We start from the raw sequence: 19,821 nt of genomic DNA on the forward strand, positions 1-19,821 counted from the left end.
ATGGCTCCGAGCCCCAAGACTCGGGGCTCCCCCTCCAGCATCAGGGAGCCTGCACTGGCACGTCAGCCCCAGGCCCCCCCCCAGGACTGGCGTGCGAGCACCATCTCCCTGCTGTTGGGGGGGAGCCATGAGCCTTGCAGGCCGGAGTCAGGCAAGCCGGGGCCGGGGCCGGATCTGACCGCTCTGCCCGGTGGGGAGGAAGTGACTCCTCTTCTCCTTCCTCCCCCAGATGCAAAGCGCTGCCTGGAGGCTTTTCCCCACTGCTCTGATTGGCCGCAATCGGAGTGGCAGGGAACACGGAGCCAGGCGCATCCCTGGGGAGCTGTGCCAGGTGAGCACTGCCCTTGCCCAGACCCCGCACCCCCCCTCTGCTCCTGCTCCCCCCTCCTCGCCAGACCCCACACCCATTCCCCGGCAGCCCCTCCCACACACTGAACCCCTCATTTTTGGCCCCATTCCAAGGCCTAGCGAGTCCCTCGAGGGGACGTTTTTCAGAACAGGTGAGATGCTCAGGGACGGGGGAGGGTTACTTGGTTCTGCCTCTATGCCCAGAGTTGAACTAGGTGGCTTCTTGGGGTTCCAGCCCTTTGTTTTTATGGGTCTATCCAGTACGTAGTGCGGGAAGCTGAACGGTTTCTCCTCTCAGGGTAGCACTACAGTAATTCCCAGAGCCATCTACTGGCACAAGGGAAAACACCATCCCCCCGACCGTGGGAGAACCAGTTTGGCAGATCTGCCACCAGGCCAGGGTTCTGTTAATGTGGATAACGAGGGGTTTGTAACATTGTCGCTCTCTCTTTGATTTGTGATCGTTTGCCAGACCCATTGGCCAGCACCCAGCAAGGACAAAGCTGCTGCACATTGAGTTCAACTTCATTTTTGTTTGCAAGTTCAAACATTCAGCCTCACCTGTCCCCCGTAGACAATTGGATGGATCTGCAGAGTTCCTGGGGGAGGGGGGGTACCGAGACTGTTACTGACTCATTTAGAAACTGTGGCTAATCATTTAGCCTAAAGATTAAAAAAAACCTGATCATGAACTTCAGAAAGTAAGAAACCTGGCGGGTTCTTTAAGGGCCGACTCCTCAGCCCATGTCACTCCACAGACACCACAGGGGTGATGGCACCTGCCGAGTTTCTGAACCTCCAACAACAGCCACAATCTAACTTCTCAGCAAGGCTCAAACCAGCCCCAGTGGGTTCTGCCGTCAGGCCGGGAGGCTGAGAAGGCTCGTCACAGACACTGGTGAAATCAAACACCCTGCAGTGTGCGTCACTTCATCGCATTATTTACTAGACTAGAGACATGCTAGAAGCTGCTGTTGTTGGGACCGGTCCCAAGCCCAAGGAGGTCAGTGGAAAGTTGCCCAGTGACTTCAGTGGGTTTTGTATCAGGCCCCTGCCAACATTCATGCAGATGTTTAACTTTATGTAGTCTGAGCACTTCCCTGGGATGACTTGGCATGTGGGCGAGTATTTGCGAGAGCCAGGCCTCCATCTCTAATCAAAGTACATCTGCTATGAATGGCCAGAGAGGGGTTTTTAAAACATCTCCAATTTCAATTACTTCATCGCCACTCTGCCGGGACCACACCCTGCTGCCCTGGAGCAAGGCATGCAGGTGAGCTAGGGATGGTTAATTTCACCCACAGACAGGTGTGTGTCTTTCATCTGCATTTCCTGTTGCTCTTCTGCTTGGGTCGCTCCCCAGCTCACCGGCCCTTCACCGGTTATCAGTCTGGGCTCACAGATTAGGAAGGGGGCTCCGCTCAGCTCATTTGGTTTGTGAGCACACTGATGGAACAAGCATTTTACAGACTGCAGGTTTGGAGGGGGCTTTCACTACTAATTCTGACTTTGGGTGGGGGCGGAGATCCATATGCTTGTAGGTTTATGAGCGTCTCAGATTGTCCTGGATTAACCCTTCCTTTGGTAGTTGAACTCCCAGCTGCTTCCACTCACAAGGGGAGGGGGTGAGACCAGTTTGAGCAACCTAATGCTGCTAGGGAGGGTGCAAAAGGCAGCGCGTGTGCTGCTCAGGACTCGAGAGGCTGCGGGAAGGCTGGCAAACTCTGGGCACTTCAAATGAGGCTGCGGTAGGAGGGGACCCTCACCTGTCCTGTTCAGTCTGTTGCCTTTAGCCCTGAAGAGACTAATGTCCACTCTGGCCTGCGAAGGGGAGGGGCTGTTCTCTGCGGGGCCCTTACTTTGCAGAGCTCCCGACTTCATCTAGGTTTGTGAAATCATCACGGGAGCTTTACTAGCCCAGGCAGAGTCAGCTACGACCTGACCTGACCGGGGTGCCTGGGAAGGGCTAGAGGGAGGGGGTTTGACTCTTCTCCCCCCCCCCCCGCCACACCTAAAATGGCAAGACTAGAGTCCTGCTTATTGCAGGAGAATAAGCAAATTCCTCTTTAAAAATGTCTATTAACCCCCCCCCCCCCCCCCCCCCCGTGCTGCTCCTCACTGGCTCTGCGACTTCTGTGCAGGATCGTCGACTCTAAGCGGCTCAGCCCTTTCTCTTGGTGCTCCCCACCCCCCGATCCATTTTGCTCTCCCCGTGGCATCATTCCCCAGGGTCCGTTCGCTGTCCGGGTGGAGGCCGTTCTGGGGCACAATGAGCTCCCCTCGATTGCTGTCTAGGACCGGCTCGGAGGAAGAGAAACCCGTTGCCGTCTTGTGGGGTAAGCCTGCACCTGCGGAGGGGGGAGCGGGGTGACCTGGTGTCCATGTGTGTGGCTGGTATCCCCCAGCAGGAGGGGGAGGGGTGATGGGAGCAGGTGGGGTCAGCCGTGAAGGGGTGGCTGAAACATCACCCAGGATGGTGTAAAACTCTGGGTGCACCTGGATGTTTCCCACCTCAACGGCCGTGGGTGACGTCCCCATCCTAGAGCGGATCGGCCCTTCCCTCTTCTGAGGTGGGCTGCCTCCTACCATGCTGCCTGGTGGTCGGAGCGCCTCCCTGCCAGCCTATAAGGCAAGGGAAGTGATTATTCCCCTTTATTCGGCGCTGGGGAGGTCACATCTGGAGTGTTGCATCCAGCTCTGGGGCCCCACTACAGAAGGGATGTGGACGCATTGGAGAGGGGCCGGTGGAGGGCGACCAGAATGGAGAGGGGGCTGGAGCACTTGACCTACGAGGAAAGGCCGAGGGATTTGGGCTTGTTTAGTCTGCGGAAGAGAAGAGTGAGGGGGGATTTGAGAGCAGCCTGCAGGGGGTTCCAAAGAGGCTGGCGAGAGGCTGTTCTCAGTGGGGGCGGATGACAGAACGAGGAGCAATGGGCTCAAGTTGCAGCGGGGGAGGCCTAGGTTGGAGATTAGGAAAAACTATTCCCCTAGGAGGGTGGGAAGCCCTGGGCTGGGTTCCCTAGGGAGGGGGTGGAGTCTCCATCCCTAGAGGTGTTTAAGTCCCGGCTTGACCAAGCCCTGGCTGGGCTGATTGAGTCGGGTTGGTCCTGCCTTGGGCCGGGCTGGACCCTTGACTCTTGAGGTCTCTGCCCGCCTGGGATTCTCGGGCTCTGACCTACCCATCTGTGCTGAGGAGTGGGCCAGCCCCGGGGCCAGACGTGAGGATGGCAGGGGCAGTCGTGCGACCCGAACGAGTTCCTGCCTTGGCGTCTCCACACGCTGCTGTGCTGGCTGGTGTCTCCGGCTCTGCGCTCTATGAACCTGCTTCGTGGCTCCCTGCGCTCGACCGGCCTCCTGGGGATTCGTGCTGAGCCCTGCCTCGCGCTGCCGCACGGAGCTTTGGCAGGCGGCGCCCTCGCTTCCCAGGGTCCCTGCTGCTAATTTCGTTCCCGCGCCTCAAAGCCGGCGGGGAGCCCGGCTTGTTTGCTTTGGCTGGGCCTGAATGGAGGGAGGAACCCAAAGCCCGGGAGGCGCTGAATGGTGTCGTCAGTAAGCCCTTGCCTGGAATGTCCACGGAGGAGCAGAGAGCTGTGAGGACGGCAGCTGCTGGGGAGGAGGACAGGAACCACGGCTGAGTAGCTCCAGTGCCCCGGCTTGCACTCTGCAAGGGGGCGGGGGGAGGCCGGTCTGTAAGAGCCTATAACGCCGCCGAGCTAGGGGCCAGCTTCCCGCCAGGCGACACGTCCGCTGAGCAGCGGTGGCCCAGCCAGACCAGGGTTGGGGGCAGGGTGATCGGGCGGGTGACTGCCCAGTGTTCCGCAAGAGATCGGACAGGAGGGTCTCGCTGCTGCTTTCTGGCCTTGTAGTTTCTGCCAACAGGAAACGCCCGGCTGTGCCTCGGGCCTGTGGTGCGTGTGTGTAACCCGCCCACCTTCTGGGTGTGGCGCGCTGTCCCTGCTCGCGGTCCCAAGACCATTTCAAGAGAACAATGAGTCCTGCTGGCTTCTCGCTCCTGCACTAAGCTCCAGAGGTCCCCGGTTTGGTTCCTGCCAGCGTCCCTTCTGGGCCTGGAGGGGTTCCTTGGTTCTACAACTTCCCTTGGCAGCTGCATTTTTTTTTCCCTTGTGTCCTGCGGGGTTTGTGTAGGGCCGTACGGCCTCCTGCAGATCCCGCTGTGTTGTTCCCGTAGGCTGTGAGCTGAGCACTAGCAATCGGAGGTGTGTGGTGATGGAAGATGATGACTTCTTGGAACACCTGGTCTTGCTGAAAACGGTAACTGGCTGGCGGACTTGCCTGCCCACCGGCTCACACCGGTTTCCTTACCTGGGTGCAAACCCCGGAGTGGATGCTCCCGTTTCAGTCCAAGGGGCTTAGTTTGGTTTAACATGAGCCAGTTGCCGGCCGAAAGGTCGGAGAGGCCGGCTGGCAGTGGGGGCTGGCATTGGCCCTGGGGCACACCGAGGGGAGCAGCTTCCTGAGGAGGCCTTCTGCTCTGTCCTTGCAGATCTGCCTCAGCGCGGAGGCCAAGGATGAACCGCACGTGGTGGCTGTAGCTTCGAAAAACACCTGCGGTGACAACAGGCCGGTCCCCATCGCTTCCCTGAGACTCTCTGTCCTGCCCATGGTAACTCTGCGGGGAGCCCTGCTGTGTAAAGCCGGGAGACGCTCTGCCCAGCAAGCAGCTAAGCTGGGGGAGCTAGCGCAGAGCGTGCTGGTGTACGCTGCATGGCGTGTCCCGCCTCAGGCGAATCCTGCAACCTCGGTGTAGAGACTGGGAGTCAGTGGGGTGCGGTGGTGAGGCTAGGAGCTAGGCGCATCTGCGCTCTGCTGGCGATTCTCTGTAGCCACGGTCAAGTCACTTAGCCCACGTTTGGGACGGAGCCTCCTGTGGGACCCGCCACCTGAGCAAGCTTTCTCCATGTGCAAAGCAAAGACGCGCTTGTCCCCCAGTGTTGTCATGGAGGTGAATCTGTGCCGTTTGTCGTTCTGCACGGTGTAAGGGGAGCAAACTCGGCCTGTTATGCGGGTTGGACTAGCGGATGACAGATCATCTCTTTGAGCCTCGGGATCTAAATGCACCCAGAGAGTAGAAAGAGAGATGCCCAGAGACCGCTTAAAAGTGAAAGCACATCGCCGTAAACGGGACACAACCTGATCGCGACTAGAACCAGCTGTTACTTCCCCACGACTTGGTGGTAGCACTCGCCCAGATGTAATAGTCTTAGGCAGCTTTCAGAAAATATCCAAGCGAGCAGAGTTGCTCTCTGCCACCCGCCTCCCCTGCTTTGCTTTCCCGGCTGGTGCTGAAATCCAGTGAATTGTAGCCGTCTGGGCTGTAGCTGTAAATTGCTAGAAATCTCCCCAGCTCATGACAGGAGAGAGGAGCGAGAGGTTTTACTGTCAGACCCGGGGCCTGAAGCAGATGTTTGGCGCCAAGCCCAAAGGTCACAGAAGGGCTCTGTCGTCTTTGCAGTTAGACGCTTCTGTGCACTAAGTCGCTGGTTGTTTAAGACCCACCTGCTGCCAACGGCCGTCTCCGGGCCGGGGTCCTCGTGCCCACGGCTAGCTGGGAGAGGCGCTGGCGTTCCGGGAACTCAACAGCTCCCCCGGCTCAGAGAAAGCAGGGGCCTGAAGTCCCTTGTCTTCCTGCCCCCCGTCCCGGAGCTGCCAGTGAGGAGTCCAATGAGTGCAGCGTCTGTCTGCCAGTGAAGACCCACGTTAACCCCTCTGGCCCAGCGGTATCTGCAGGTGCCATCCCCGGGCTGTGTGTGTTAGTGACTTGGCCGTGGCTTTAGCCGCCTGCTTGTGTGCTGTGTGACTGGGGGTGGAGCTGCCCCCAGGCTGTGCCCTCGGCCACACCTGTGCCTCCCCCTGGGCGCCCTGCAGCTGGGGTGTCACTGAGGGCAGAGGTTGGCTGGCGCTCCTGCAGGCTCTTCAGTGAGCAGAGGAGTCCTTGTGAAGCCCCCATGCCCTGGAACGCCCCCTCCCCCCCAGCTGGCTTTCCTGCATTGCTCTCCAGCCACCATCCTCCTCCTCCATAGCTCAGTGATTTTTTTTTTTCTTGTAAATGTTTGTTTCAGATCAGTCTGGATGGCTTCGAATTCGTCCCTCCTGTTGCCTTTGAATTGAAGTCTGGGACTGGGCCGGTTTATCTCAATGGACAGCACCTCATCTGTGAGTAGAACTGGCCCCCTGGTACCTGTAATGCACTGGACCGACAGCACTTCCGAAATGGGGGGAGGGGTCTCCTGGGGGAGGGGCACTCTCCTTATTTGGTCCCCCTTATATCCCTTTTGCCCAAGGAGGGAATTCCTTCTACTCAGTTCCCTTTGAGTAGAAAAATACCAGCTCCAAAATGGATTCCAGCATCAGGTTGCCTGGCCATGTCCTGCCAGGACCAACCACAGTCCAGGCATCCAGGAAAAACAAACCCATTCACAGATTGTTACCTTGAGCACTGGGCCATTAACATTCCAGAGCATCAGTCCTGGCCCTCGGGAGCACATTGGAATTAAAATCAGATCCACACTTCATGATTCTAACCTCACCTGCAAGAATGATACAAGCACAAAAATAGAATATGTGGATTCGACAGATTACAGTTTTTACAATGACATGTCCTGTGATGTGCTTTGCATAAAGCACCTTTGAGTTATGAATATGCATAAGCTAATAAAGGGGGCGGGGATGCTTTGGATGCTAGCCTGCACAGCCCCTTAAAGAAGCAATGGCGGTTGGTGGTGGAGGGTTGTGTTGCCTGTAACCTTCAGTTCTGCTGCTTCGCAGTGGAAGACGATGCAGCCTATGAAGCAAGAGGAGGACGTCTGGCAGAGGAATGGTCATTCTCTTCCGCCGCACTGGAAGATTCAGTAACTACATTTGTAACTAGCCACGTGGTGTGTGGTTTGGTTTGTAGTTGGTGTGAGCAAGAGGGGGAGAACACTCTCTCTCCCGGCTTTTCAAAGTTTAACCTGCTCTTTGTTCTCCTTCCAATCAGACACGCTCTGATCAGGAGGACTTGTCTTCATGCAAAGCAGAGGAGAAGCTGTGACTACCTTGGTGCCATGGGCAGGTAATCCGAACGACACCTCGGCCTGTGGTGTTGGGCCCCGACTTGGCCTCTAGACGGCTAATATCTGGGGTCCCTTTCCTGTTGGGTTGCCTGCTGTTAGGTCTCTGAAACATTCGCTCCAGGCGTTAGTGCTTCAATCAAACCCCCTCTGTTCTCTTTACTGCCTCTCTGCTATGGCCGCAACAGATCCTGGGGCTGGGGGGGGGGGAGGGCTGGTGATTCATAGACATCTGAGGCTGGGGGAGGGCCGGCTGGGTTCCACCAGGTACAGGGTACTTCCTACAGTGTCTCACGCTGTGTCCAGTCCCCTTGGTAACTAGCCCAAAGCGGTGGGCGTCCGGCCCTTCCCTTGGGAGTACAATGCCGCTGGGCATAGCGCAGATCTCCTGGGGGGGGACACCCGGCATTTCCCTCCAGCATCGTTTCCTAGCTGTGCCCCTGTGCCGTCAGCCCTCCCTAGACCGGCCACTGCCATCGCTCTGTTGGAACAGCCCCCCACCATGGCACACGCCGGCTGCTCCACCGGCTTCCCCTGGGTGCCAGCCAGGATAGGAGACCGTCCGGGGCTGACTCTTCCAAAGCTCCTCCCGGTTCTTCATCTGACTAAGCGGCTGCCGCGTCGGAGCCTCAGTGGAGAAGAGGCCTCGGGTGCCAAGATCCTCCTGAAAATCGGACCCTTGTATCTGGGCAGGGGCTGGGAGGAGCCGGTGTCACGGGCAGGGAGACCCCTCGGCATGGCAGGAGGCACCCGGGATTGGTCCAAGCAGGCACCGAATCCAATGGGTGCGCTCGCTGGGGCGAGGGTGCAGCTGGAGGCCTCGTCTTTCCCTGGCCTTGCCCCCAAGCTAGCTCTGCCTTCATGTGCGGCTTTCCTTGCAGGCTGGGGGATGCTGCCCTGCTCCTTGCTGCAGCCAGCGTGGAAGGAACCTGCAGGACGCTGCGCCTGGAGAACTCCCGCCTGGAAGCCAGGCCGTGCCGCCCGGGGCTGGTTTAACACAGCTACTGTAGAACTGCTGCCCCTCCCCTCCAGTGGCCTCTTTCCCTTATTAAACCTCCTTCAGTCCTCAGTGGCTCTGTTCTGGTGCCTGGCCGGCCGGGCTGCTGCTCAGGAGTCCTCGCAGGACGGCACCTCCCCTGCCCCCAGGAGCCGGATGCGGGGCTGCGTGGCTCCGGCGCGCTGAGGCGGGCAGCATCCTTCCTGAGCGGCAGGCACGGGGGAGCTGGCTCTGGCGGGAAGGGACTTTGCATGTTGAAAGGACGCCCCCATGCTCTGTGTGATCACCCCTTCTCCTCCCGGGCCCCTCGGCTCCCTGCTTCGCCCCTTCTCTTCCAGGGCCCCTCGGCTCCCTGCTTTACGTATCTCACTTCCTGGCCACTCCTGCCGCAGCCGCTGTGCCTGAAGCGCATGATCTGCACCTCCGCTGCCTACCGCCTCTCCGCGGGGCCCCGCTCTCTCCAGCCTCTGCTAGCTCCCCCTTTCAGGCCAGTCCGAGGGGAGCACAGAGTCTCTCCAGGCCCCTTCTCCCCTCAGGAGGGAGGGGGACTTGAAGAGGGGAAGGGAGGGTGTCTCAGCACGGTGGGCTGTGTGCAGGCCAGCTGAGGCCCCTGCACGAGTAACCCAAACAGCCACGAGGGGCGGTTCCCTGTCTCATGCAGTGTCAGGGAGGCCACTTACTGAGAGAGGGAACGAGTTTGCTCTGTGGCCTGTGAGAGCCAGCTGGCGTGTAGCTCCTGCTGTAGAACGCAAGAACAGCCCGACAGGGTCCGACCAAAGGCCTATCTAGGCCAGAGTCCTGTCTGGACAGTGGCCAATGCCAAGTGCCCCAGGGTGAAAGAACAGAAACAGGGAATCCTCAAGTGCTTCCTCTCCTGTCAGCCAGAGGCTAGGGACGCCCTTCCTACCCATCCTGGCTACCAGCCAGTGCTGGCCTTGTCCTCCATGAATTTATCTAGTTCTTTTTGGAACTTTGTTAAAGTCTTGGTCTTCACAGCATCCTCTGGCACAGAGTTCCACAGGTTAACCACTCGCTACATGAAGAAATACTGCCTTCTGCTTGTTTTCAGCCTGCTGCCTCTTAAGGTAGAGGTTCACACTATAAGCTCCAGCAGTCTCTGGTTCAGTTCTGCCTGTGGGTGTTACCCATGAGAAATAGGCAGGCTGTGGCAGCACCGGCGATACCCCCCTGATCCTGCACCCTGTCTGCAGCAAGATGAGACTCCACCAACCAGTAGTATAGAAAGGGTTTATTGCTCCTCCAGGACACAGCACCGCATAGACGTGATGTGGTTTCAGGGGTTAGGACCAGGATGCCTCAGACCCCTTGGATTAGGGGATCCATTGTCATCACTAGACCCTCAGCTAAGGCTGCTTCATGTTCCCAGCCAGCAACTGCCCCTTCCCCGAAACCTCCCTTCCTTTGTTCCCTGCCTGCCCTCAACCAGTCGTGACTTAAGGCAGCCATCCTGCTGGGTAGTGCTACAGGTACCGGCCAGTAGGGGTCACCCCAGCCCACACATAGCCACCAGTGGAGGCCCAGGGGATATGGCCTGTCCACTACATCACGGGGCAAGGACCCATCTTTCCTGGGTTGTGAGTCGCTGTGGGGGGCAGGAAGCAGGGGGCTGAGCAGGATGCAGGAACACACGTGCCCAGAGGAAAGAACTTAGGTGCCCAGTGAGTTGATGCCCCTGCCAGGGGAAGCCGCAGCCCAGGTGGAGATGGGAGGCTCACCGAAGTACCTAATGGGACTGGCACCTGCTGTAGGTCTCACACACCCCTCCGCACCCCCCTCCCCCTGCTGGTGCTGTGCCCCAGGGGCTGTTGGGCTGTTCAGAACACTCACCCGGAAGCCGTTTCCTGGGTAACTCTTGTTCCAACGTTCCACTCCTGTTCCAACGTTCCACTGGCCGGCAGAGCCCTGGGCAGCTGGTGACCCTTTTCCAGGTGAAACCTGCAGGATCCTCCTGCTGGGGTCTGGGCCATGGCCGCGCTCTCTCTCTTCCTCGACGTCCCGCTCACCACGGAAGTCAACTGGCTCCTGGATGCCTACCAGCAGGATCCCTCCCCCCACAAGGTGTACCTGGACCACCGGGGTAGGTCCCAAGGGCTGGGTGCTCAATCTTCTTTGACTTTAGGGGTCTGTGGACAGCAGCCTCTGCCTGGAGCCTCCCCCGAGGGCCTGGAAAACGCCAGTTCGAGAAGGCAGAACCGCATCAGCTCTGCTCATGCCCTTGTGCACAGCGGTGGGACTGGCCGGAGGGGTGAGCCACCCCCGGGACACACGTGGCATCTCGGCTGGGCTCATGCGCAGGGCAGCTACAGCCCCTCCGGCTGCCTGGGCCCCCTTCTCTCGGCACACAAGCTTGGGAGCTGGGAATGACACCCCAGCTTGCAGGGTAATGTACGCCCCCAGAGAGAGTTCTGGCTCTGGGGGGCTGTCCTGCTGTGAGTCTGGGGTGGCTTTCTCTTGGCTGGCGCAGGAGCATGTTTGCTCACTTTACCAAACAAAATAAATTAACGTAAGACCAGCCTGACTGGGTCAGACCAAAGGTCCATCCAGCCCAGTGTCCTGTCTGCCCGCAGTGACCGATGCCAGGTTCACCTGAAGGAATGAACAGAACTGGGAATCCTCAAGTGATCCCTCCCCTGTCGCCCATTCCCGGCCTCTGACACACACAGGCTAGGAATCCCAGCCCTCCCATCCTGGCTAATAGCCATTGATGGGTCTAGCTTCCATGAATCTCTCTAGTTCTTTTTTGAGCCCTGATATAGGCTTTGCCTTCACATCCTCTGGCAAGGAGTTCCGCAGGTTTGCTGTGCAAGATGAAAGCCTGGCCCTGTTGAAATCAATGGGAGTTTTGCCCTGGATTTTAATGGGGTTCAGGATTTCATGCTCAGTATGTTAAAGTAACAAACTTTCTCTATGGGGTGCTGCCCTTCTGCCTCTGACACCCTCCCCAGGAGTAATGGGAATAAAGAAGAGACATGAAGTCACAACTTGGCAGAGCAGCGTGAAGTCACAGGTGGCTGGGCTTTCACCTTGCACAACCAACCTGTGGAACTCCTTGCCAGAGGATGTTGTGATGGCCAATCCTATAACAGGAGAGCTAGATAAGTTTGTGGCTATTATGTCTCTGGTGCACCGGGTCGCTGCAGATGGAACAATAGTTTGTAGGGCTGTGGAGTCCTGCAGGTGAGCAGCCCCCAAGCAGTTGCTGGGCACAGCTTCTGCGGCGGGTCCCTTATCCTGTTGTCTGCAGTGAGATCTGGCACTGGCTGTTGCCCGAGCATGCAAACCATGATCCCTCTGGGGCGGGGCTTGAGGTTCCCTGGTGCAGGTGTGGGAACAAGAGCAGCTGGAAGGAACCTGCTGCTGTGTGGGGATCTTCTCTGGGCCTACGCACCATGCATGGGGCTCCAGGGCTGCAGACCCGCCCCGCCCCGCCCGGTGGCAGTTGTCCCCTGTAGCACGTGAATTCAGGGGAAGGCTGCAAAACACGGAGCAGAACGTGCGTTAGGGGCAGCAGGGTTCAGAGAGCCGGGGCTGGGGTGCAGCACAGATCTTAGAGGTCACCAGTAGCTGGGAGCAGGGCTCTTCGTGCCACACCACAGTCCACGGTGAGCGTGCAAGGCAGCGGTAGGAGGCTGTGCTGCTGCCGGCTGTTGAAAGGGGCCGTGGGGCACGGGCCGCCCGTGGACAGCTCGGCCTGCTCCTTCTGCTTGCAGACTGCCAGACGGAGACCGGCAAAGCGTGGGACTACCCGCCGGTGAGCCAGACCCTGCTGCAGATCTCCACCGACCCTACCCTGGATCATGAGGACCTCCCGGAGCTCGGCTTCTCCGCATTCACCAGGGCAGCCACGGAGCTGGCGCTTGGCCGGGAGAGCCGGGCTCTCGTTGAGAACAGGGTATGGATGCTGGGGGCCTAGGCCATGTGGCTGCAACCTTTGTGTCCAGAAAGGCTGCTTCTCCCCCGAGAAACCAACTGCTCTCCTCCACCTGCTCCAGGCAGGCAAACCCCAGGGCCCATGGCATAGCTTCATGTCCCTGCTCTGTGCTTAGCGGGTAACCTGCGGCTGCTTCTTCAAGCCTTTAGGAACCAGCTGCCCCACCTACACCTGCCCCCTTGCTGTAGGGCCAGTGCACCCCCCGTTTGTACCGCTATAAGGCTCAGTGAATAACCGATCCAGGGGTGCGGTCACACCGTGCAGTGGCTGGCCCGCTTGGAGTGACTATCGATCAAATCCACCCAGAAGTGTGGCCAGTTCCTGCTGCTACCTCCCGGCAGACCCAGCACCGTCTAGACCATCCCTGATAGACATTTATAAAATGTACTTCTGTAAAATGGGCTCGTAACCCTCCCATATCTGTGTGGGCTTCCGCTCGGCACAGGAGACTGAGGTCTCCCTGGGTGTTCGTGCGGCACCAAGCACCACTGATGTCCAATGAAAATCGCAGATTCCTACAAACCCAGTTTTGCCTGGAAAATCTCACTCCAACGTGGAGGAACAAGAACACTGAAAACCACCGAGCAGACCTTGTGGCCCCAGAGGCTCTCGTGTGCCGAGGCCTCCTCACCATGGAGGCACCGAGCAGAAAGGAAAAAATAGTTTCACCAGCGTTGCCACGATTTTCAGTTTCTAACAGTGAGTGGCCCTGTGGCACCTTAGAGACGAACCACACTATTTAGGGTAAGACCCGCTTCATCAGATGAGTCCGGGGATATTATCCAATATGAGATCTGGTGCAGGGGTCTGACGCACGCAAGCGCATGATCCTCGGTATTTTGGTTTGTCTCTAAGGTGCCACAGGGCCACTCGCTGTTAGACGCTGAAAATCGTGGCAACGTTGGTGAAACTCATTTTTCCTTTCTGCTCGGCGCCTCCACGGTGAGGAGGCCTCGGCACACGACGGCCTCCAGGACCAAAAGAGCTAATCATCAGCGCCCACTGGTCTAGTTGGGCGGAGGATGCATGTGGTCACTGCGGCACTGTGGGAACAGAGTTCTACGTACTCCTGGGGGGCGGGGTAGTGTCCGGAGCTAGTCTGAATATGTGGGATGGGGGAGAGGACTACAAAGGGGTATTCTTCAAAACCCTGCGCGGTCCAGGCAGTCTTAGCACAGCTCGTCTCTGGCTAGTATTTCAAGCTTCCTTCTGGGGAGACCGTGTTCTAGTTGATTCAGGATGCAGCCACCCGGAGCCAGTTGGTCGAACGGGCGGCCGAGGGGGAAGATGACGCCCTCTTGTCTCCGTGGGCACCAGGCAGGCAGCGTTCACACCATAGGCGGGACGGGAGCTGTCCGGATCGGAGCTGAATTCCTCCAGCGCTGGTACAACAGAAGCAGCTCGGGGCCCGTGGCGGTGTACGTGGCCTTGCCGCAGTGGGGTAAGTGCTCGAGCTCCAGTATTGCTCTAGGCGTGGGAGGCGGCAGCACCGTGCGGGTGCGATGGGATGTCACTGAGCTCAGCCCTGGGGCAGCCCCAGGCCTCGTTTAACTCGGGGCCTCTCTGTGGAGCCTGTGGTGGGGACAGAGGGTGGTTTGTAAGCCCCCAGATGTAGCGTGTAGCTCATGCAGTCCCCACGGGGCCCTCCTCTCCCGTCACTTCTAACCCCGTGCGTACAGGGCCCCGGCTCTGCATTAGGAGTCTGGCACCTCACACGACAGCGACAATATGAAGAAATTGCAGGGCCACCGCTGGGTCCCGGATTGAACATGAGCATGCCAGGCCTGGCTACCTGCACACTGCTGCTCTGGCAGGCCCGGGGCACAGGGCTCTCACTATTTCAGTTCCTGTCTTCTGCACCTGCGATGGGGTGGAGCAGGCCCTGAGGCCCCCTGCTAGAGGCCCTGTGGTCCTGCCACATCCCACCCAAAGAGACCATAGAGAAGTCCTCCAAGTAGGCTAGAGTGGCAGCGGAGGGCGTAGCCAATCAGGGCCAGAAAGGCCTTATAAAAGGACGGCAGAGCAGCAGTTAGCTGGACAGCAAAGCAGCAGTGAGCTCAAGGAATGCAGGCCAGGTGACCAGGTGGCTGAGAGAGCAACAGCACCATGGACAGCTCCCAGGGGAGGCTGGTGGCGCTCTGAGGTCCGGGTGAAATGCCTCGGAGATGGGAGTCCAGGGGGTGAACGCCGCCCTGCCCACCTGCCCCGCTCTCTGCCCCCGCAGACAGCCTCCGGTGCATATTCCAGGACGTCGGCTTTACTGAGCTCCGCCCCTACCACTACTGGGACACGGCGCGGCTGGCCGTAGCCGCTGAAGAATTTCTGCAGGTGCTGGAGGTATGGAGCTGGCTGGAGCTCTGCAGGGGGCCTCTTGCCCTAGACCCCTCCAGTCGCGTATCACAGCTCGGGCGCTCTTGCTTTCAGAGTGCTCCGGAAGGCTCCATCGTGATGCTCCATGCTCCCGAGGAAACTGGCCTGACTCCCAAGCAGTGGGAAGACGTCGCCAGGGTCATGGGGGTAAATGAGGGGGGGGAGGGGCGACAGAGCTTTTCTCTAGCTCTTGTGGCCCCTGGGCGGGGTCTCAAGGTGTCTCCTCCCCCAGAAGAAGCGCCTCTTCCCCTTCTTCGACGTCCCGGCCCAGGGGCTGGCCTCCGGGGACCTGGACAGAGACGCCTGGGCTCTGCGACACTTCGTGGCCCAAGGGTTTGAGCTCCTCTGTGCCCAGTCCTTCTCGAAAACCTTCGGCTTGTACGGTGAGTCCCCAGCACGTGGGGCCGGCCGGCGGCCGCCTTGGCGTTCGGAAGCAGGGTGTGGGACGTGGGTCACTGCTCCCTGCTGCCCTCCCGGTCTGGCCTCCCGCCGGAGGCGCTGGCTGGGCGCATGCTCAGGCCAAGGCTCGTGTTTCCTGCCCCCATGGGTGCCGCGAGCCGGGGCTGGGCCCTGGGACTCTGCGGCCTCGTGCGGCGACGTCTCCTGGGGGTGTGAAGGGCGGCGGGCGCCGACGGGCTCTGGGACTCTGCTGGCCTCGTGCGGCGACGTCTGCCGGGGGTGTGAAGGGCGGCGGGCGCCGACGGGCCCTGGGACTCTGCTGGCCTCGTGCGGCGACGTCTGCCGGGGGTGCGAAGGGCGGCGGGCGCCGACGGGCCCTGGGACTCTGCTGGCCTCGTGCGGCGACGTCTGCCGGGGGTGCGAAGGGCGGCGGGCGCCGACGGGCCCTGGCCAGCTGCTCTCTCGCTAACAGTAGCAGCGAGGAGGATGGAACCACCTGGGCATCAGCGCCAGCTGCGCAAGGGAGGGCCCATCCCGGCCGGTCAGGGGGCTGGCGCAGCCCAGGCAGCAGCGTGCTCCCGACAGGCGGCATCTCTCTAAACCGGACCTCTCTGGTCCGGCAACAGCTGTAGGCCGGAAGGACCATGTTGGTTCCAGGATCAGAGTCCCAGCGCTCTGCTGGGGGTTCTGAGGGGAGACGCGAGGCCCAGCTGGGCTGCTGGTGGGGGAGAGGGAACCAGAGAGTCTGGTGGAGGGGGGAGGGCAGTGGGCCAGAAATGACCTCCCCGGGCCCGGAACAATCCCACATCCGGGACCAGGCAGGTCCCCAGGGGGCCGGCCCAGGGAGGTCCCACCTGTGCTCGCTTTAGCTGGCGTACAACTAGCCGGGTGCCGCAGGCATGCCCCAAGTCCTTGCTGGAGCTCAGAGCGGGCAGCAGGTGTCACTGCAGGACGCGGGAAGGACGCCGGGCCGCTGGCAGGGAACAAACCGAATGAGCCGGCTCCCTTCCCGTGGGGGGGTGGGCTGGGGGCTGGCGTGGGAAGGGCAGTGCCGGGGCAGGGCTGTCCGTGGGGCCAGAGAAGGGCCCTTTGCACATGGGGAGAGGGGACGCAGGCCCTACATGCCAGGCTGCTCTTGTCGCTCCGGGCAGACGAGCGGGTGGGGAACCTGATCGTGGTGGCGAGGGACAGTGGGTCGCTGGTCAGAATCTGCTCCCAGCTGCAGGAGCAAGTGAGGGCGACGTGGGCCTCCCCCACCAGCCTGGGCGCCCGGGTCATCACCACGGTGCTGAGCAACCCGGCCCTTCGGAACAAGTGGTAAGGGGCAGAGCGCACGGCCGCCGCGGGGACCCTCCTGAGGTTCACTGCCAGCCCCCCCCCGACATGCCTGTCCTGGGGCAGCCGAAGGCACTTGGCAAATTGCAGCCACGCCGGGAGGAACTCTTCGGAGCACGTGCCTGACCCAGAGCACCTCCTTCTGGCCAAGCACGGCGCTGAGGAAATCTGCCTCGGTTTCCCCTTCCCTCGGGCTCCCTCGAAGCCCCCGCGCGGCTCAGGGAGGCAGAGCGTGCCGCCTGCTGGGGTCCAGGTCATGGAATCCTGCACGAAGAGAGCTCAGACTCGCACCCCGGTTCCAAGCTGAGCAACCTGCTCCCGGGGCACCGGCCTTTCTTCCAGCACCCCCAGTACCTGCCGGCATCTGCCCCCTCCTCTGCAGCTGCCTGCCCCTTTGTCAGGCCCAGGTGCCTGCCTTAAGCCCCTTTGGGCGGCTGGAGATCGGTCTGGGAGCACCTGGCCCTGCGTCCCTTCCTGCGCGGGCTGCTCGCCTCCCACCAGTCCCTTCTGCGAGTGCTGCATCCACCCGGAGCAGCCAGGTCCTGCCTCGCCGCAGGCCCTGGGAGCTGCCCTTGTGGGGCTCAGGAAGAGCCCCCTGGTCCGGCAAAGCCCTCGGCGCCTGGGAAGGGGCAGCGCCACCCCCTCAGCCTGGGTCTGGGCCGTGCAGGAAGCAGAGTCTCCGGGCGCTGGTGGAGAAGATCCTGCTGATCCGGGAGAAGCTGAAGGCGAAGCTGCGGCTCCTGGGCACGCCGGGTTGTTGGGAGCACCTCACGGCCCAGGTGGGGACGCGCAGCTTCACCGGGCTGCTGCGTAAGTACCAGCTGCCCCCAACCCCGCTGCGCCTGGGCCGCCACCTCCCCACTCCCGCGGCGGCCAGGGCCCAGCCTGTGGCCTGTCACCCGTGGGAGCTGGGCTGCCGAGGTTCAGAGCCCTGTGGGGGTGGCTTGTCCGGTGGGGCCGGGAACCGGAGCTGGGCAGGGGTCGGGCCTTTTTCGTGCCCCTGTTCCAAAAGGGATGGGGAGGGGGAGCCCTTATCGGGACCGGTTAACAGGTACCCGGGACAGCCCCATGGGGTCCGGAGTAGGCCGCTTCTTGTGCGGAGGGGCTGATTCCTGCGGCCGGCAGCCCCATGCGTGACGTGGGAGGGAGCCACTCAATCGGCTAACCGGTTACACCTTAGCTTTAACTCGTTAACTGATTAACCAGGATTTTACATCCCGAATTCCAAAGCCAGCCGGAGGCCAGGGGTAAAAGCCCTCAGTAGCCCTGTCGCAGCAGGGTCTGTGTGCCTCCCGAGCTGTCCGGGGTTTGCCCTCCCAATCTGTGAGGGAGCAAGGCAGTGCTGCTATCTCTAGGTGCAGAAGAGAGCAGTAGTCCAGAGACTAAGTGACATACCCAGGGTCAAACAGGGAGTCTGTGGCAGAGCAAGGAACTGGCTGTGCATCTTCCAAGCCCTAACTAGTGGACACCCAGGGCAGGACTGATGCACACTGGCAGGGGACGGGGAGGGGGGATTAGGCCCGTGCTCTGGTATCTTTGGGTAGCCGAGACTGTCTCCTCTTGCTGCTGCTTACACAGTACGTCCAAAGGGAACCCTGCCTCCCCAGTGTCCCTGTCGGCTGGAGACGGGATATCGTCTCTGTGGCTGCTCCCGAACCCCTGCCTTAGTAGAGCAGCCGCCAGCCGTCCCCTCTTCTCCAGGGGCCTGCGCTGCTTTACGTTGTGAGCGCGCCCTGGCAGGCCCTGGGTCTCGCCATGCGTGTGGGCGGCACCCAGAACCATGGTGCCCTTAACTCCTAGGCTCGTCTGGGGTCAGTCAGCCGCACCCCGGCTCGGGACTCACGTGGCTCATGTCTCCTGCCAGCGTCCCAGGTGGCGTTCCTCGAGCGCAGCCACATCTATCTCCGCCCGGACGGCCAGTTCAGCCTCTGCAGCATCAATGCGCACAACCTGGACTACGTGGCCCGGAGCATCCACGAAGCCGTTTGTGGCTCAGTGTGGCCCGTGCAGGGTGGAGACGGAGCAGGCGCGGCGTGTCCTGCGCGGCCGCGGCGGGGTGTGGCGCAGCACTTGGGACAGTGACCGTCCCCCGCACCCCTCGTTCTGGCTCCCCACCTGCCCTGCGGTGCCGCGCCGCCTCCGTAAAGTCAATCGCAGGGCTGTCGGCTCCTCGCCCCGTTCCGGCCTTTCTGCCCCGGCGTCCCTGGCGTTGAGCTGGGTCACCTAGCAGGGCCCTGCCAGGCCTAGAAAAGAGCCCTCGGCCTGTGCCCGGGCTCGGGGTGTGGGTGTAACGAGGGGCTGGCTTGTTCCTACGTGCTCCTCTTCTGGGCGGCTCTGCCCACCCCCCGTGCTAATCCCCACAGAGACTCAGCCGCCCGGGCCCAGGAGAGGGGAAGCCGAGTCCGCGGGCAGAGAGCGCCGAGCCAGCGCTGGGCCTGAAGGCGGCTGCCCGGGAGAGGTCGTTCAGGCCGAAGGTGGACGGGGCAGTTGGTTCTGATTAACGCCTTGTGATTAGCGCAGGCAGGGCAGAGACGGGCTCCTCGAAGCAGCCTCTCCGCCCCCCCAGCCGTTCAGAGGGGGCGGCTGGCTGGGCCCTTGCCCTGTGCAGAGGACTTGAGAGTGGAGAGCTGCCTCTTCCACCGACCCCTCCGCCACGCCAGTGCCTGGCACCAGGTGTTCCTGGTAGCCCCTCTGCAGTCTGGGGGTGTCCCAGGAGGGCAACATGCGCCCTGTCGGTGGGTTTTCTGCTGACCTGCCTGGCCAGCAGGCTGCTCCATGGTGGAGCGCTCGGTGCCTGCTTGCTGCAGGCTGGGTCACCCCCGTAGTCCGACAGCACGGCCTAGTGGGTCCTCAGTGCTCATTAAGCTCTCATTTACCGGGGCCCAGACCCACGCTAGCCCCCAGGTTACGCTTGCTCTTCCTCTGCTTGTGTTGTGGGACTTCAGCCCTTGGGAGCTCTCAGCCCCGCTCCCTCCACCAGCGCCCAGCGTCCGCCACGAGCCCTGTGGATCTGCCGGCAGCAGCTGCAGCTCTAGTCCCTGGGCAGCGAGCGGGCTGGCCCAGGCCGTGACAGGGCAGCACTGCAAGGAGAAGGCACGGCCTGCGCTGCTCTCCCTGCCCTCTCCCCGTGCCCACGGGGCCCAGCGTTTTCTGCCCAGAACGGGCTTGCAAACCAAGCCAAGGTTCGGATGTGTGACCCGAATCTCCACGGTGTCGAAAAGCCATTTGGGGGCTGATAAGAAGCTGCGTGGGACCGGCTCGGGCTGGGAAGGCTCATCCGCAGTCCAGGGGAGCCTTAGGGTTGTGGTCCACAGTCGCTAAGTGACTCAGTTTCCCCTCTCGGAGCTGGT

At 61.0% G+C, this 19,821-nt stretch overlaps 1 protein-coding gene across 1 annotated transcript; it reads left to right on the forward strand.

Moving 5' to 3' along the window:
• The first annotated feature begins 1,960 nt into the window (after positions 1-1,960).
• GOT1L1 (glutamic-oxaloacetic transaminase 1 like 1) lies at positions 1,961-18,631 on the forward strand. Its single transcript, XM_075910799.2, has 16 exons — positions 1,961-2,233; positions 2,578-2,684; positions 4,538-4,620; positions 4,853-4,972; positions 6,429-6,522; positions 7,135-7,217; positions 7,346-7,396; positions 10,369-10,513; positions 12,147-12,328; positions 13,685-13,808; positions 14,592-14,704; positions 14,792-14,884; positions 14,970-15,120; positions 16,288-16,453; positions 17,139-17,281; positions 18,336-18,631. Exons 2-16 carry the CDS (start codon positions 2,618-2,620, stop codon positions 18,551-18,553), a joined length of 1,833 nt encoding a protein of 610 aa, XP_075766914.2. The 5' UTR covers positions 1,961-2,233; positions 2,578-2,617; the 3' UTR covers positions 18,554-18,631.
• The last annotated feature ends 1,190 nt before the right edge of the window (positions 18,632-19,821 follow it).

This window comes from Pelodiscus sinensis, chromosome 28 (genome assembly GCF_052426305.1).
Source record: "Pelodiscus sinensis isolate ZL-2025 chromosome 28, ASM5242630v1, whole genome shotgun sequence".
NCBI classification, from domain to species: Eukaryota; Metazoa; Chordata; order Testudines; family Trionychidae; genus Pelodiscus; species Pelodiscus sinensis.

Coding starts and splice junctions, on each gene's coding strand:
- GOT1L1 (XM_075910799.2), top strand. CDS start 2,618: ATGAGCTCCCCTCGATTGCTGTCTAGGACCGGCTCGGAGGAAGAGAAA. Junction 6,523..7,134: donor CAATGGACAGCACCTCATCT/GTGAGTAGAACT, acceptor GCTGCTTCGCAG/TGGAAGACGATGCAGCCTAT. Junction 7,218..7,345: donor CCGCCGCACTGGAAGATTCA/GTAACTACATTT, acceptor CCTTCCAATCAG/ACACGCTCTGATCAGGAGGA.